Below are 19,401 nucleotides of genomic sequence, written 5' to 3'. Positions count from 1 at the left end.
GCAGTGTGCTGTTGCTAATAGGAAACCAATGGCCGTGCGTAATGACAGCGAAGTATTAAAACTGAGTATTTGCACCTCAAAAGCAGTGGTGCTGACAGTCAAGCACATTTCGAAGGCTGACTGCTGACTGAAAGTCATACTCTTTGCTCACAAAACAAACTTCACATACCAAAGAAAGAAGTCAATCACACCACATGCGCACTACAAACACAAGTTATAAAGAGTTGCGACAACATCGGCTCGCAGTGAAGGACTTTGAAGAAACCTCAGTAGAAGTACGTGGTGTGTGTGTGTTTCCTGAGAGGCACTTCTTTGAGGACTGCAAGCCTGGGTGTTTCTAGTAATATTAATAATAATACATTGTACTGAGTACTATATGAAAAAATAGCCCACTGATCATGGAGTACACTTTAAAATTACTTTTCTGACAGGCATGTGTGTTGTGATAAATGCCTTATGATGGCTTCTGTCCACATGATCCACAATGTCAATGACAACCTCTGAGGTATGGATGGAGGTCTTTCTTGATTTCATTGTTAAAGAACCAGTAGCACCAAACCACCAAATACTAAATTGTGCATTTGGCAAAACTACTTGCCGCAAGATACTACTCTATGAATCCTTCACATGTCAACTTAAAAGTGTCTGTACATACTGTATAGTTCCACAATCAAAATACACTGCTGCAATGAATATGGTTGAGTCTCCTCTCCAGAAGCCCACAGCAAACTGAAGTAACGCAACTAAACAAGCATAGACAGGGATTTTCTACTAGCTTCACCTGCCTGTGTTTGTTTTAGCTAAAACCAAAGCAGGGCTTCTCACCACATGCTGGGCTACTTTTTTGGGCGCACTCTGTATTTATATCTGGAATTGGGTTAATCTTTTTGCCTGATGAGTATGGTTCTGCTTTTCTGACAGCATGTAATGGAAATAGCAGACTCATAAAATAAGTGCATGTATGATACAGTAATACACTGACTGAACGGATTTAAACTCAAGAACAGACAAGGATGGAGAAGGGAAATGAATGAAAAGAATCAATAAAGGGGACTCCTGTGAAAAAGTTTATGTGGCTGCTTCTTTTACATCAAGAGAAAGCTACATTTCTGTCACCTTTAGTAAATTATAAAATAGATAGATAGACTTGCAATTTCATGTAATTTTCATGTAAAAAATACCCAAACAATGGGATGCTGGTGCCTTTTCTGCTTCAACTGGTATCAGATCACTATGACATTGTCATCATTTGAAAAAAATACTGCCATATAGAATTAAATGCTAAGTAAACTGAGAGCCTCAGAACATTCTCTTGGCTCTGAACTACCTAAATTGAAACAGCAATACCTCAAGTTTAGAAATGAACAACGGTGAGGTGAAAAAGGACAAGCCACAATAACCTGGGAAGAGTATGCATACTACACACACTGCACACCTCAAATCATTGCAGTGTTAGCTGCCATGTCGCAAAGTGTTTGCTGGTCATCAGGTGGTGACCAAGCAATTGAAGAAACTGTTTTCTACATGCATGTTTTTTCTTTCTGCACCAGGATTTGGAGCTCCTTTGAAAGAGGTTCATCATTCTGCTGGCATCTTCTCCACAAGGTTAAAGGAGTACACATAGGATTACTTGGTGGCTTTTTTAAATTTAGCGCGGCCCTCCTCAGCACTGGGGGAAAAATCAAGATACAGAGTAATGTCTTGTGAAACTGTGCATTCCTTATTTTGATCTCCTTTTTTTACTACTCTGGTTGCCTTTCTTGGAGCAAATAGTATTGGACATTTTGTACTTACTCAGTGAACTGTGTTGCATATTCTTCACAAGGAAAAGCTTGAACTGGAAGTGGAAACACGTGATTAAAACAAAAAAAGAAAAAAACAGCAACAAAAAATGTTCCTTAATTTAATACAGATGGTGCACCTTCAGGCCTCATCTGTAAACTGGAGAGTTCAGGCTGGACAGATACTGTATATACACACCCAAGGATATTGAAAACACTGCAGGTCCAGTTGGTCCGGGCCTTCAGCCCAAAATAAGATTGCAGCACCTGGCATGAAGGCAATTTCACATACTACAGGAAGCAATGTCTTTCAAAGTAAGTAATTACATTGGGCAGATCTTAGAGGTTAAAAAATACTGGGAAAGACAAAGTGGGATGTTATAAACATTTCAATCATATGTTAAATCACCGAGGGATCGGGCCCTTAATGCAGAAGCACCAATAATAGACAGACAGGCAGTCAGGCAGGCAGATAGATAGATAGATAGATAGATAGATAGATAGATAGATAGATAGATAGATAGATAGATAGATAGATAGATAGATAGATAGATAGATAGATAGATAGATAGATAGATAGATAGATAGAGATAGTGGTGGCTCTGAGGCTAAGGATCTGCGCTGGTATCCCAATGGTTGCCGGTTCGAATCCCCATCACTGCCAAAAGAGATCCTACTCTGCTGGGCCCTTGAGCAAGGCCCTTAACCTTCAGTTGCTCCAGGGGCACTGTACAATGGCTGACCCTGCGCTCTGACCCCATGGGGTATGCGAAAACTAACAAATTCCTAATACAAGAAATGGTATAAGGCAAAATAAAGAACAAAAAAAACAAACAAAAAAAAAGAACAAATAGATAGATAGATAGATAGATAGATAGATAGATAGATAGATAGATAGATAGATAGATAGATAGATAGATAGATAGATAGATAGATAGATAGATAGATAGATAGATAGATCACACTGCCTTCCTGTGTAATACAGGGTACTCCTGAAGAAACAAAGCTCTGAACTTACAACTCCCATTGCACACATTGAAAAACTGCTGACACATATACAACACAATGAGTCATCTGAGGGAAAAGAAGACTTCAGCCTTTTCATTGTATTAAAATGAACTTAATGGTCATGTCCTGCACTACCATTTATTTATTAATTTATTTTTTATTTTATTTCAAGACAAATAAACCTAGTGTGCAATCAAGCAGATAACATTTGTAGAACTTATACAGTGTGCTAAAATTTATATCAAGGCTCAGGTCAACCACATTGTGTATTTTATCGTTTTCAGTTTTAAGAACAGGGCACTTTATTTCCTGTTATCGCTTAGTTTTTACTTACCACTCACTGTTTATTTTTGTCATTGCCTGATTGCTTCAATTGTTTTTTTTTTGTTTGCTTGTTGTGAGCTAACCTTACAAAACTTTTAAATTCCTTGGCAAGAAAAATTTGATTTAAAAATAAAATTTAGTCAATGTATTAGTAGGGGTGGTATAGTAACGCCGTGGATCGTCTCACAGCTCTGGAATACTGGGCTTGAATGCCAGCGCAGACATTGTTTGTGTTTAGTTGTTGTGTTCTGAATGTGACCACAAGTAAAACTGGTCATCTTTAAATTGGTCAAATGTGTATGACATTGCGCATAATAACTTGCTTTGCAAGTCACCTTGGATAAAGTAGTCTGCTAAATTAATGATAATAATAACTAGGGGGCTTTGCCCCCTGCTCGCTTCGCTCACCAACCCCCCGTTTGGTTTTCCGGATACACACTTTTAAGATTTTTTTTTCTTTGAATTGTTGCTATTTCATTAGTTTCACTTTTATTTCAGAACTTATGTAAAAACAATATTTGGAATCTTTGGAGTCCCAATATGCTGAATCTTTTAAATGAGGTCAGTGAGACGTGTGTTTAATGACTTTGTACCATAATTCAGGATAGGTTTCTCTGTTTGGAATTTCAGTTCAGACAAAATGATCTACATCATCAGCAGTTAATATTTGTTTTTGCAAAGTAACCAATAAATGCATGTGAGGTAAACCCCGTTTTTGAAATTCTTTGACTTAAACCTCAAAGCCTTACAATATTTATATACTTCTGACATATCACCAATGTCTGCGGTTGGTTGGCACCCTGCCCAGGATTGGTTCCCTGCCTTGTGCCCTGTGTTGGCTGGGATTGGCTCCAGCAGACCCCCGTGACCCTGTGTTCGGATTCAGCGGGTTGGATAATGGATGGTTGGATGGATGGATATCACCAATGTCCATATATTCAATCTCTATTCGTCTTTTAGTTATTTCTCTGAGTAATAATTTCTCTTTTTTGCACTAATGCGATGTTTAATTTTTTTTTTTTTGACACTGTTGTTTTTTCTGCTTTCATATTCTGTATCTTGCTCAGTATGTGTATCACACCTACTTTTTTTTTTTAGTCTTTTGAATTCCAGTTTTCATTATCTCTAACCTGCTCTGCATGTGTTTGGCCCTTTTGTTTTGTAACCTCTTTATGACGTTTTACTTTGTTTTCTACTCTTTTATTTCTGACCTCGCTTTGTCCTGCTTTTTTTTCAATGAAACCTGGTCCGTGCTGATTATTTTCCCCTTTTTGAGTAATAATGTCTGTTTGTTTGCGCTACTGCGACCTTTACTTTCTTTTTTTTATACTTTCTAATTTTTATACTTTCATATTCTTTAACTTTCTCCACATGTGTATTGTGCCAACGTTTTTTTTTTTGAGCATTTCGAATTCCACTGCTTTCATAATCTCTAACTTGCTCTGCATGTGTATAGCGTGAACGTCTTCATGAAGTTCTACTTTGTCTTTTACTCTGTCTTTTAATTCTGAGCCCAATTGGACATGCTTTTTTTCAGTTCCATTTGTTCCGGGCTGATAATTACTTTCCTTATTTTCTGAATTTTCTTCTTCGTTTAGTCGTCAACATTTCATTTATAACGTATTGTCCTTATACGGTTTATATGTGCTGAGACCCTGGATCTGTGTGTGCTCAAATCCTTTACACGACTGAGTGTTTTGCTGCCCGTGGTCTTATTTGATATTGGTTGTAAGTAGGGCGTGTCTTGCAAGAATCTCATGTTCTACATCATCGCGAGATGGTCCTGGGTCAATCTCTTAGCACAAAGTCTCATGTTTAAGGTCCCCGCGAGACGCTCCGTGGCCATTCTCTTTCGTCTCGCGGGTCTTTTAAGTGTCTTCCGTGATCCTAACGTGAAGGTCACGTCTTGTCTCCTATCATTCTCTCCCAGGATTTTTTTTATAATAGAGAGATAATAATAATAATAGAATTATGTACTCTTCCACCTTGTTTTAATTTCCTATCCAACACTGCCTAGTTTGGTAAGAGGACCTTGCGACCCCAAAATAAATATGGAAATTAGAAAATGTTATTCCTGATTGATTAATGTTATTCCATAAGTATTATTCCACCCTCACTGAAGAGTACCACTTACTTCAGCTACACAGATAGATATGTTTTTTCTCAACATACAGTATGTAGAAATGAATGATGATTTATTTGTTGCAAAACCTTTTCAGCATACAATATGGTTGAACAGTGGCATAGTGAATGCTCCCATAGACCATGAGAAGCCGGGGGGCCTCCAAATCCAAGGGACCCCTTTCCCCATTAGACTCCCACAAAGCCAGTTACAAGAATATATATGTATTTTATTTCTGAAAATCAGAAAAAATAGTTGTGCATGTTTAGGTTAAACAAAATAGAGAGAAGCTGCTTTGTCACTTAGCATGACATTACAGGCAACAGAATTCTTCTTCTTGTCCTCCTTGTCCTCCTTGCCCACCTCTTCCCTAATTACAAAATCATGAGCCCATTAATAAAGAACTGCAGAGCAACCTGACAGCCTGAAATAAACCAATATGCAGTATTTAAATAGAAATAAGTAAATGATAATATTGGGCTTTCAAAATGTTTCATAAGTTAAGCCCATATCAGTTTTCCTACAAATTGCAACAAATTGGCCAGACACAAAATTGTTTTAATTTAATTTGATGTCCAAGAAAACATTTGTTTGAACAGCTACTGATTTAAGTGGAGAGGCTGGCAAGTGTGAAATACGGCAGAACATCCATGTAGCATTTTCCTACAGAGTGACAACAACAACAAAAAAAGAGTTAAGTACAGGAAATTGTCAGGATTGTTCAAAATCCCATACAGGTCTGAGTTTGCCGTGTTTAGGATATTTGTCATAATTTCACTGCAGCTTTTTAAAGATTTATATTACACCCAAGTTTAAAATGTCCTGATTTTGTTGGTATAATTTGTGGAATTTTTATGGTTATTTTCATTGTTTCAGATTGTTATTCTTTTTATGAATGCCACCACATTACCGATAGCAAATGTGCCATTGTTAAACTACTGTGTATAATTAATGCATTTGATATCTGAAACCAAAAAAGGCTTCATTCACATTGCAGCTTCCTTCCTACTTTTTCATTTATATGTGAGTAGCAAAAAAAATAGATATGGAATCAGTACTTTATTTTTTTACACTGCTCTCGTAACAACCGTTTCCTCCTCCAAATCCGTCCCCTCAGTTTCACAGCAGTCCTTTGGGCCAGTTGTTTCTATGCACAGAAAACCGACAATATTAAACTCACAGAAATCAACAGCTCTGATCTTTCGCTTCCTGTTTCTCTTCTTTGCCATTATGAGCTTAAGAATTCGGAAATCTTCTGCAATGAAACAATATAAAGCAAGGCAGAAACCAGCATCTGTCTAACAAAACGACTTTTTTCATTTTGTGCATGTGGGGCAGATTTAGGGCAGACATCTGTACTCATAATAGATTTGGCCCTGCAATGGACTGTCTAGGGTTTGTCCCTGCCTGGTGCCATATGCTAGCTGGGATAGGCTCCAGAAGCCCGGTCTGGATTATGCAGGTTAGAAATTGATGATGACATTAGATTTGGACCAAGTACAAAATTAAATTGACCAGTCAAAAAAAAAAAAAAAAATCAGATATGAGGCAAACATCAGGACAGAGTCACTTTTAGCTGCAGTGTAACTATAGCCTTAAAAGACTTATGCTTCTTCAAACAATGGCTGATTTATGTTAATGTTTATGTATGGAACCATTAAATCAGGAATACTTTATAATTGCTTTTATTTAGGGCAGTGCACCTACCTCTGATACTGCAGGGCAGCCGCCAATTTTGCACTACACCAGTGGAGTTGAAACAGAGAAAAACCGATATAAACAAAGTAATTATCTAAGTTGTTTGTGCTATTGTGCTAAACCCCTTGAAACAATTTAGCATATACATTAGCAAAAAAAACATATACTCTTCATAGAAATATGCAAAATATTTCTCTCATGATGGTCACTGTAACTGCAGATAGTGCTATTTGCAGTGTTGTCTAAGCTATCTCATTATAAACTATGTTTGTTTGAATTAATATTAACTTTTGAAGCATATATTAAGAAAAATAGAAAATGCACAAATATAATTAACATTGAAGAACAGAGTGCAGGCAGGGTGGAATGGGTGGAGAAGAGTGTCAGGAGTAATTTGTGACAGACAGGTATCAGTAAGAGTGAAAGGGAAGGTCTACAGAATGGTAGTGAGACCAGCTATGTTATATGGGTTGGAGACGGTGGCACTGACCAGAAAGCAGGAGGCAGAGCTGAAGGTAGCAGAGTTAAAGATGCTAAGATTTGCACTGGGTGTGACGAGGATGGATAGGATTAGAAATGAGTACATTAGAGGGTCAGCTCAAGTTGGACTGTTGGGAGACAAAGTCAGAGAGGCAAGATTGTGTTGGTTTGGACATGTGCAGAGGAGAGATGCTGAGTAAATTGGAAGAAGGATGCTAAGGATAGAGCTGCCAGGAAAAAGGAAAAAAGGAAGGCCTTAGGAGGTTTATGGATGTGGTGAGGGTGGACATGCAGGTGATGGGTGTAACAGAACAAGATGAAGCGGATAAGAAGGTATGGAAAAAGCTGATCTGCTGTGACAACCCTAACAGGAGCAGCTGAAAGAAGAACAATACTTACAAGCAGGACTCCTGAAAGTGATCACACTAAGTATTACTAAGATTTTTATCAGGCAGGCGCAACCCTAATCAATAGCTCTACCTACTAAAGTGTAATGAGGAAGCAAAAAGGCCACCAAGGGTCACAAGGTGATCACCATATCAAACAAACATAAATATAATAGACTAATAGACTAATAGACTAATAGATAGATAGATAGATAGATAGATAGATAGATAGATAGATAGATAGATAGATAGATAGATAGATAGATAGATAGATAGATAGATAGATAGATAGATAGATAGATAGATACTTTATTAATCCCAAGCGGAAATTCACATACTCCAGCAGCAGCATACTGATACAAAAAAAAAAAAAACCAATATTAAATTAAAGATTGATAATAATGGAGGTAAAAACAGACAATAACTTTGTATAATGTTAACGTTTACCCCCCCGGGTGGAATTGAAGAGTCGCATAGTGTGGCGGAGGAACGATCTCCTCAGTCTGTCAGTGGAGCAGGACAGTGACAGCAGTCTGTCGCTGAAGCTGCTTCTCTGTCTGGAGATGACACTGTTTAGTGGATGCAGTGGATTCTCCGTTATTGACAGGAGCCTGCTCAGTGCCCATCGCTCTGCCACAGATGTCAAACTGTCCAGCTCTGTGCCTACAATAGAGCCTGCCTTCCTCACCAGTTTGTCCAGGCGTGAGGCATCCCTCTTCTTTATGCTGCTTCCCCAGAACACCACCGCGTGGAAGAGTGTGCTCGCCACAACTGTCTGATAGAACATCTGCAGCATCTTATTGCAGATGTTGAAGGACGCCAGCCTTCTAAGGAAGAATAACCGGCTCTGTCCTTTCTTACACAGAGTGTCAGTATTGGCAGTCCAGTCTAATTTATCATCCAGCTGCACTCCCAGGTATTTATAGGTCTGCACCATCAGCACACAGTCACCTCTGATGATCACGGGGTCCATGATGGGTCTGGGCCTCCTAAAATCCAAAACCAGCTCCTTGGTTTTGCTGGTGTTCAGGTGTAGGTGGTTTGAGTCGCACCATTTAACAAAGTCATTGATTAGGTCCCTATACTCCTCCTCCTGCCCACTCCTGATGCAGCCCACGATAGCAGTGTCGTCAGCGAACTTTTGCATGTGGCAGGACTCCGAGTTGTATTGGAAGTCCGATGTATATAGGCTGAACAGGACCGGAGAAAGTACAGTCCCCTGTGGCGCTCCTGTGTTGCTGACCACAATGTCAGACATGGAGTTCCAAGACGCACATACTGAGGTCTGTCTTTAAGATAGTCCAAGATCCATGCCACCAGGTATGAATCTACTCCCATCTCTGTCAGCTTGTCCCTAAGGAGAAGAGGTTGGATTGTGTTGAAGGCGCTAGAGAAGTCTAGAAACATAATTCTTACAGCACCACTGCCTCTGTCCAAGTGGGAGAGGGATCGGTGTAGCATATAGATGATGGCATCCTCCGCTCCCACCTTCTCCTGATATGCAAACTGCAGAGGGTCGAGGGTGTGTTGAACCTGTGGCCTCAGGTGGTGAAGCAGCAGCCTCTCCATGGTCTTCATCACATGTGATATCAGAGCAACAGGCCGGAAGTCATTCAGCTCACTAGGACGTGATACCTTTGGGACTGGGGTGATGCAAAATGTTTTCCAAAGCCTCGGTACTCTCCCCTGTTCCAGGCTCAGGTTGAAGATGCGCTGTAGAGGACCCCCCAGCTCCGATGCACAGACCTTCAGCAGTCGTGGCAATACTCCATCTGGACCCGCTGCTTTGCTGGCACGAAGTCTCCTTAGCTCTCTGCTCACCTGCGCTGTTGTAATTGTGGGTGTGGAGGGTGCAGTACTCCGAGGTGAGAGTGAGAGTGGGTTAGGGTGGTCAAACCTGTTAAAGAAGTTGTTCATTTGGTTTGCTCTCTTCACGTCTCTCTCGATGGTGGCACCCCACTTCGAGCTGCAGCCAGTGATGATCTTCATCCCATCCCATACTTCCTTCATGCTGTTATTCTGCAACTTCTGCTCCAGCTTTCTTCTGTACTGCTCCTTCGCTGCTCTTAGCTGGACTCGGAGTTCCTTCTGCACGCGCTTGAGCTCATGCTGATCACCGCCTTTAAAAGCCCTTTTCTTCTGGTTCAAAAGGCCCTCGATGTCACTTGTAATCCATGACTTGTTGTTAGCATAGCAGCGTACAGTTCTTACTGGAACTACAATGTCCATACAGAAGTTGATGTAGTCAGTAGTGCAGCCAACAACCTCCTCAATGTTCTCACTATGTGATCCCTGCAGGATATCCCAGTCTGTAGTTCCAAAGCATTCTCTCAGAGCCTTCTCTGCCTCCAGGGACCACTTCCTGAATGAGTGTGTGGTTGTAGGTAGGACCCACACTCTTGGTTTGTAGTGAGGCTGAAGCAGAACCAGGTTATGATCTGCTTTCCCAAGTGCAGGCAGATATCACTAGATGGTAGAAAATTGAATTCATTTGAAAATGTTATTTTTAATGTGCTGGACCAGAACAGATACAGTGGACAGCATAATCATACATGGGTCTCCAAATTGGCCAGTTGGGCCCAGGCCTAAAAGTTTAAAGGTCAAGTGGACTTTAATCAATTAAATTAAGCCAACTAAGTAAGGTAGAACAATTACTTACTGCTGTGTTTTTTCCCATTAGCATTGTTTTCTTCTATATTTACACCTGGTGATCGGTTTAATGTTCCTATTTGCAGCTGTAAATAGTTCATCGAGTACCACATACCTGCTGCAGTGGCCGTTTTGAGGGCAGTTTGTGAGGATGAGTAGCACCAGTGCTGAGCATTGCATGTGCGTAAAATCCAACGCACTGTTTATTTGTCTTTAGTAAAGACAGTCAGAGTTCAAATAAACTAGTGACTGTGGTTTTTGTGATCACTTGTGAGGAAAGACGGCAACCAATCGATTGTGCAATTTTCCAATTTGCGTTATTGTTGAGAGTGCTGTTTTTATTTATTTATTATGCTGTAGCTTATGTTACTTTAATTTATTTTAAAATGAATACGTTTTTCTTTATTCTGTTATAAAATTTTATTTTGGTTTTCAAATTTGGGGAATCTAATGGTACATTAATTCTCTGTGAATAACTTATATTTAGAGTTATTACGGTACTTTACTTTAGGATTACATTTTTGGAATTTTATTTTTTCCGTGGTTGTTGCTGTCTTGGGTAATGGTGGCTGGGATGGGCCCAAGCTTCTAGGCCAGTGTCCAAGACGTTACTGGTTACTGGATAAGCTGCCAGGATCTTCATCCATGATTGCAGATACTTCTCTAAACATTTACTGTGCATGCATTTCTAAACGTGTCCTATTTTCGAATATAAAAACCTGCTTTTTGATTTTTGACTTTGATTTGGCTACACTCCTTGACTATGTCTTTATGTTGTGATCCATCTCTCCCTCTGCTCACTGTGCTGGAGCAGCACAAATGCAGTGTGTATAGACTATTAGAAGCACTTCATGTAATGTAGGGTAACCTTTACAAAAATGATTGTTGTGTAAGTTATGTAATATGTACTGTCCATTCAGCTGGTATATTGATGTTATTAAACTGTGTTTTACGTCCTAGAAATATAAATAACAATGCCCTTTTATTCAATGTATCTGTAAGGTGGGTTCTGGTTGGCAGAAGGGAGGCCCATGGACTTGGATTTGCTTGTGATCATCATAACAGAAGTTACAGAAGAAATATTTGACACAACAAGTAGTCTATCTAAAATGAATAGAACTGCCAAAAAAAGTGACAGTCTTCAAATTGACAAAGTGCTGTATAGAGAAATAAAAAAAAATAGTGTGAAATAAAAGAATCAGCAAAGGAAAAAGCCTCTGAAATGGAAGCATGGGCCCTCCCAATTATAAGAACTCCATATGCTCAGTGTCACATTAAGTCAAATCAATGATGCAGCCTACAGAAATGAAGCCTTCTTTATTCTTTGAAGATGTGGCCCAATAGTCAACAACCTTACGTTTATTGCAGTCAGACTTTACATTGCCAATATTATTGAACATTTAAGACCTTAAGCATTTAACAATCACATGCATCTCAATTAGTATGAAAAGAAAAAAACAAGGCAGTTTCAATGGATAGCAGTTTAATTTTATCACTTTCTGTAAATGTTAATTGGCTAAAACAGAGTTTTGATATAACCATCCCTGAATTTATTTCAGGCCTTTTTTTCCGACCCCTGCTTATAAGACCAATGCTGTTGCCAGAGTATATTTTCCTGTTCTTCTCCCTGGGAAGCTCACTTGGAAACAGAAGTACAAAAAGGCAGCTGGCATCATTCCATTTATCTGGAAGGAAAAAGAAAAAAAAGTGCCTGGATTATGGATGAAGTTTCCAAGACAGCCTTTCATTAGGCATCATTTCATGACCACACTGGCCAGACGTCGGTCCAAGTGCTGACGTGCCGCGTGGCACTGCAAGCTCAGTGGTGTAGGGATTTGTCTTCAAATCAGGCCGTGTCACTATGCCACAAAAGGGTTGTACATTCCAGCATCTTTTTCCAGAAAAAAAAAAAAAAATTTAATTTACCTTTGTGGCTAATGGAAGTGTCAGTCTTGACAGTGTGCCTCAGGAGTGCAGTAATTTCATAAAACAAATGACTAAGTGGGCTGCTCCCAGGACTGCACACAAAGCCAGATGCCACAGACCTGCTGACTGCTATTTACAGTAGCTGCCTGGAATAACGGGGACGGTGGGGTGGGATGAAACCATGTTGAAGACCCTTAATATACCACAGGGCTCTTAATTGTGACTTTTAGCACTCTTTTGATAACAGACTTCTTTTTGCTGTTTTGTGTTTCAGTTTGTTGTTTTTGGTTAGCAGTAGTAGACTTTTTTTTTTTTTTTTTTTGGTGGTTTCTATTTCTGGCTGGGGTGGGTGCTGGTAATGATGGAATCTCTTTTCTAGTTTAGGATTATTTTCTGTTTTTGGTTTGTGGTGGTAGCCTGTATTTTTTGCTACTGATGGGGTTCTGCATTTCCTGTTAGGGTGGAGCCAGCCTTTTTTCTGCCTGCAGTTGGAGATTCCTGCTTTTCATTTAAGGTACTTCTAATGTTTGTGGTGGAGAAGTTCTGTCTCTGTTTGGCATGATACACTAATGTTGGGTGAGCTTGTTTTTCTAATGGAAGGTCTCTGTTTCTGGTTTCTGATGATATCTATGTTTGTGGTGTAATCAAATGAGCAATGAAAGCTCTCTATTTTGGATAGCACATGTGTCCTACTGCCTTACAACTCTTGAGACCTGAATTCAGTTCCTAGCGCAGCCACTGAGTGTGTGGTGTTTGCATATTTCCTTGTCTAAATGGGGTTTCTCCTGATACACTAGTTTCCCTTCATACCCTAAACAGGCAGGTACCCATAAGACTGAATGGCATTGGTAAATTGCCCTAGTGCCAGTGAGTGTTGAGACAGCAGGACACTCAATTAAGGGTGTGGATCTTGCCTTCCTCTTAAACCAAGATAATATTAGAATAAAATTGTTAAGAAAGTGTATGAATGCAGATATGAGTTCGCTTTAAGAACCAATCTAACATAAAACACAATATTAATAAACAAGTTATTGCTTTAGTCTTCTTAACTAATTTAAATTGGGAGAGATGATTACATGGCATAGACAAAGACATTGACTTGATATTCTGTGCCCTTTGATGCGTACTACACTCTTAAAGCCATATCACATTAGATCAGGGGTACACAACTCCAGTCCTGGAGGGCCGCAGTGGCTTCAGGTTTTCATTCTAACCCTTTTCTTAATTAGTGATCTGTTTTTGCTGCTAATTAACTTCTTTTGAATTCGTTTTAATTGACATGATTTGTTCCCCTGAATTTCTTCATCATTTCTCTGAATTGCTTCATTTCTTTCCTTAAATGGCACCCAAACAGAAGTGAAATGTGAAGTGAGGGAGCCAACAGTAGACCAACTAAGTCAGGGCCTCAAATTCCAACCAATTTCACTCCAACTAGTTGTTTAATGAGTCTTGTCGTTAATTAAACTCATTCTTTAATTCCATGGCTTGTTGCTGCTCTCATTGTGCAATAGCAGACATTTCTGAAATAGTGGATTTTCTCTTTTCTAAGAGCAGATCAGCATTCCTGAGACCTTCATCTTTCTTTATTTTCAGATACTGTATGATGGTCACAGTTTGCTGGTCATGTTTTGGCTCATTTGTATCTCATTATTGTTTGGCTGCTGATTAAGGAAAAAGAAACAATTGAGGGGTCTGAGTCTTCAAGAGCAAGTCAAATAAAATGAATTCAGAAGAAGTTAATTAGCAGCAAAAATGTGGTCACTAATTAAGAAAAGATTTAGAATGAAAACCTGCAGCCACGGTGGACCTCCAGGACTGGAGTTGGACACCCCTGCATTAGATGATTTTTCCAAAAATTTTTAGTGTTAGTCTTAATCTAGCTAGTACATAATCTTATTGAGCCAGAGGCAGACAGCATTGCGCTCCCATTAAGCCGGTCGTGTAATAATTATAATAATACATTCGATTAATATACAGCATTTCCCATTTAATCTGATATACCCATCAATTCACTCCAACTAATCTGCAACTCACTATGATATTTAATCATAGGGACAGGCTCTGTGTGCATGACAGTTGACAACCAATGAATGCTCATCTGGAAGTGCATTGCATATAATGCAGCTATTTAACATATATAAATGAAAGACCTGTGTGTGCATGCGTGGGTGTGTGTGTGGGTGTGCGTGTGTATGGAGCAGTCCACTCTGCTCAGGCACAACCAAAGCCACTAGATGGTGCATACATGCACTCTTACATTTTTTTGGCACTTGCTATGAAAGACCTGTGTGCAGCGAACACTGTTGTGCAACAATGACGTTGTGCTAATGACACAGATGAAGAGACACAATGTCGAAATGAAGCAATCGCCATGGCTCAACAACATGCCAGTGAAACATCTCAGTAAAATAGGACAAGGCTTGAAGTTTTCACTAAAAACATTGTCTATCTGGAGGGATTTTCAAGAGACAAAGATGAATATGACTCATATGCCAGTGATACGGCTAAGATACGGTTTCACCAGTGTCTTCTTATGAAAGCCAGTGGGGCGGCAAGCACAGGTGGGTCCATGTCCTCTGCAGTTGGTCATTCTTAAAAGTTGGCTAACACCTCTCCAAGTTCATGAATATAGTATAACTGCTAGGAGGTCTTCAGGTTGTTTTTTGTCCCAAAGACCACATGCAGCGGGCAGCACAGTGGCGCAGTGTTAGCTCTGCTGCCTCGCAGTAAGGAGACCTGGGTTCGCTTCCTGGGTTCTCCCTGCATGGAGTTTGCATGTTCTCCCCATGTCTGTGTGGGTTTCCTACGGGTGCTCTGGTTTCTTCCCACGGTCCAAAGACATGCAGGTTAGGCGATCTTAAATTGTCCCTAGTGTGTGTGTGTGTGTGTGTGTCCTGTGGTGGGCTGGCACCCTGCCCAGGATTTGTTCCTGCCTTGTGCCCTGTGTTGGCTGGGATTGGCTCCAGCAGACCCCCGTGACCCTGTGTTAGGATATAGCAGGTTGGATAATGACTGACTGACTGACCACACACAGCTAGTGAGGAATAAGGAGCATGGGTCTTTTGCATCTCACATACAAAAAAAAGAATCCTGCATGTCTGATGTTTCGTGTTTTAATTACAAAATAAAATAGAAAGAATTAAAAAAGGGGTTGAGTTTGCTGCTGAACTCGCTGTACCTGTTACCATCAGGCAGTATACTATTGGCTGCCAGATAAAGGGATGAGCCTAACTATGCTGGGAAGTTGTCAAAAAGTCATTAAATTTGACTTGCCCAGAGATTTTCAGCTGTGTAAATTGACTTGTCTGGTGACATGGCCAGCGACTGCTGTCGGCAAGTCTGACTTCTGAAACAGCTAGAAGTTGCGTAATGTGACATTGACTTAAGTCCAGCCTGAACTGACTTACTTAGCCACTTCACACACCCCACAATCAGCACTCCCCATTGTCTCTCACTGTCTTTTACAACTGCTCAGTAACACTGTCTCTCTACTGTCTGTACCTATTCCCATTTATCTCTTGGACCAAATAGTGATTGACATTACAATGCACTTTACTGATTTTATTTATTTGAACTACTTGATCTACCTGTTTAAGTGAATCAATTAATTCACTTCAGCATTGAGGCTGAAATGTGCATATGCAACTTCCCACGAAAATGTCAGAATTTATAAAAGGAAACTTGACAGAGGAACATGTGCATATTTACAGTAACTCTGACCCATCTGTACACAACATTTCAGAGAAACTCGGAAATTACAACACCCTTGATCAAATATTGAAATGCAGCCAAACCAGCTAAATGACAACTCACATGCATATTAATACATATCATCAAGCAGTTATTATAATGTGTGTGGTTGTGACAGACATATTACACCACAAAAGGGATGAACATGATGTATAGACTGCATTTTAGAGGGACAATGCTGCACATTTACACTGAAGCTTCATGTTTTTTAGTTATTCATCAGTTTATATCGGCTACCTGTTGTTAATTTTCAGTGAACTGGCCAACAGATCAGGAATATCTCAGCCAAGGTTCATTCAGTCATGCTTGCTGTGCTCATAAATAAAACGTAACATGTTTTGTTAACATAACAAGTCAATTTCAAGCAGTGTTTGGTCCTCTTAATATAATTGGAGCAACTTATTTTGCTCATATTACAGTAAGGGCACCTAGTGAGAATGAAGTTGCTTTTGTTATGCATGAGCAGTGACATTCCATTAATGCACAATTCATCTGTGATGTCAAGATGAGAGTTATAAACATCATGGCTCAGTGACTTTGGTCAACCTGTGACACATTAGTTTTGAGGCAATGTAGCTTCGACAGCCGTGTTGGTATTGTATATGACTACTGACTTATTATTAAGGTAACTGGCGGTGTCCTTAGTTTTTCATATGACTAGTACTATTCTTTGTAATACCAATCAAATGATTACATGTGCCAGGAAATAGCAGATAGATAGATAGATAGATAGATAGATAGATAGATAGATAGATAGATAGATAGATAGATAGATAGATAGATAGATAGATAGATAGATAGATAGATAGATAGATAGATAGATAGATAGATAGATAGATAGATAGATACTTTATTAATCCCAATGGGAAATTCACATTCTCCAGCAGCAGCATACTGATACAATAAATAATATTAAATTAAAGAATGATAATAATGCAGGTGAAAAACAGACAATAACTTTGTATAATGTTAAATGTTAACGTTTAACCCCCCCCCCGGGTGGAATTGAAGAGTCGCATAGTTTGGGGGAGGAACGATCTCCTCAGTCTGTCAGTGGAGCTGCTCCTCTGTCTGAAGATGATACTATTTAGTGGATGCAGTGGATTCTCCATAATTGATAGGAGCCTGCTGAGCGCCCGTCGCTCTGCCGCAGATGTTAAACTGTCCAGCTCCATGCCAACAATAGAGCCTGCCTTCCTCACCATCATCTATCTATCTATCTATCTATCTATCTATCTATCTATCTATCTATCTATCTATCTATCTATCTATCTATCTATCTATCTATCTATCTATCTATAAACCCATGCTCACTTACGGGTGCTTGGCAAGCAGTAGCTCTTTTACAGAAGCTTTATATTTCTCACGGTTTTTCTTTCTTTTTTTCTGAACTTATTTACTAGTTAAGTAGTCTTATTAAAAAAATTGATGTGGTTTCAGGTTTGTCACTGATAGTAGCCACTAGAAATCAGATAAATGGATTTTAAATTTACCAAGGAACTGTACACAACCTGGGAGCAGGCTTGTCATAACTGCATTTCAAACGGCCTATGAACTTGGACGGAGTTGAGGACCCAGAGGCTGTCTGCAACACCTGAAACAGTAAGAGACACTGAAAAAAATGAAACCAGGATGTGTTAAATACTCCTTTGATCAGCTACTTGCTCTGCGATGGCGAGCTCCTAAGCAGCTCAGTTACACTTTACTGCAGGAGCTGTTTGTCCACAGTGGGAAATGGCGACATGTCGGTGCGAAAGTAAAAGCAAGGCAAAAAGATTATAGAACTGGTCTATCATCTATTGTAATGGGAAGTGTTTGATTGCTTTCAAATACGATAGATGAACTGTCTATGCTTATAGCGCATGATGGAGCATACAAGTACAGTGTCATTTTGTGCTTTACAGAGAGCTGACTTACACTTGATATATCTGACACTGTTTAAGTGCTGGATGGATTTCATGTTATTAGAGCAGACAGAGCCCATTGTAGAAAAAAAGTAAGAAGGGGGACTGTCTGAACGAGGGATGGTGTAAAGGGAAGCATATTACTGTTTAAACGATAGATAGATAGATAGATAGATAGATAGATAGATAGATAGATAGATAGATAGATAGATAGATAGATAGATAGATAGATAGATAGATAGATAGATAGATAGATACTTTATTAATCCCAATGGGAAATATAAATATAAATATAGTTTGTAATTCAGCCTTTAAAATTCTGAAAAGCTGTCAGAACTTCTCCATGTTATGTGCCCAGGGAGATAAACATCATCTTTATTAAAGTTTATATTCCTCCCTCCACAAATGGAGACTCCACTACTGAAATGATGTCACCAACACTTTAATGATGACTCAATCTGACCCTGCAGTTATAATATGTGGTGAATTTGGAACAAACGATGACAAATTTCCATCAGCTTGTGACCGGTCCCACTGAAGAAAATAACAAGCTAGACCTGCTTGTATTCAAATGTTAAAGATGCATTTAAGTGTAATGTCCTTTAGACAAATCTGACCACAACCTGATTCATGTTATTCCAAGCTACAAGCCTGTTATTAGACAGCAACCTTTAACCACCAGAATAGTGAGGAGGTTGAAATGGCTCTGAATGACTGCTTCCAAATGACAGACTTTGAGATGATGTGTGAGTCAAATGTGGACAATATTGAGGGACTCTGTCACTGCATCACAGACTACAGCACATTATCCTCTGTTTTAACATGGTGGTACCCACAAAGACAGTGCATTGCTTTCCAGATAGATAGATAGATACTTTATTAATCCCAAGGGGAAATTCACAAACAACAAGCCCTGGATTACTAAGGAACTAAAGGTCTCCTGAATGAGAAAAAGAGGACATTCAAATCAAGTGACAAAAAAAGAAAAAAAGCATGCACGTAGAAAACAGTTTCTTCAATTGCTTGGTCACCACCTCATGACAGCTACAACAACAACAACAACATTTATTTATATAGCACATTTTCATACAAAAAGTAGCTCAAAGTGCTTTACATAATGAAGAAAAGAAAAATAAAAGACAAATATAAGAAATTAAAATAAGACAACATTAGTTAACATAGAAAAGGAGTAAGGTCCGATGGCCATGGTGGACAGAAAAAAAAAAAAAAAAAAAACTCCAGAAAGCTGGAGAAAAAAATAAAATCTGTAGGGGTTCCAGGCCACGAGACCGCCCAGTCCCCTCTAGGCATTCTACCTAACATAAATGAAATAGTCCTCTTTGTAGTTAGGGTTCTCACGGAACCAGCATCCC

At 39.4% G+C, this 19,401-nt stretch overlaps 1 protein-coding gene across 2 annotated transcripts in view; it reads right to left on the bottom strand.

Moving 5' to 3' along the window:
• Nucleotides 1-11,749: 11,749 nt before the first annotated feature.
• LOC114646167 (tetraspanin-32-like) overlaps nucleotides 11,750-19,401 on the bottom strand; it is a 97,750-nt gene continuing 90,098 nt past the window's right edge. For both annotated transcript variants that reach the window (XM_028794194.2, XM_028794193.2), the window contains one exon: nucleotides 11,750-12,133. In XM_028794194.2, coding sequence (XP_028650027.2) covers nucleotides 12,029-12,133 — 105 coding nt within the window. In that variant the 3' untranslated portion in view covers nucleotides 11,750-12,028. The remainder of the gene's footprint in view (nucleotides 12,134-19,401) is intronic.

This window comes from Erpetoichthys calabaricus, chromosome 2, assembly GCF_900747795.2.
Source record: "Erpetoichthys calabaricus chromosome 2, fErpCal1.3, whole genome shotgun sequence".
NCBI classification, from domain to species: Eukaryota; Metazoa; Chordata; class Cladistia; order Polypteriformes; family Polypteridae; genus Erpetoichthys; species Erpetoichthys calabaricus.
This window is presented reverse-complemented; position numbering and strand designations above follow the sequence as displayed.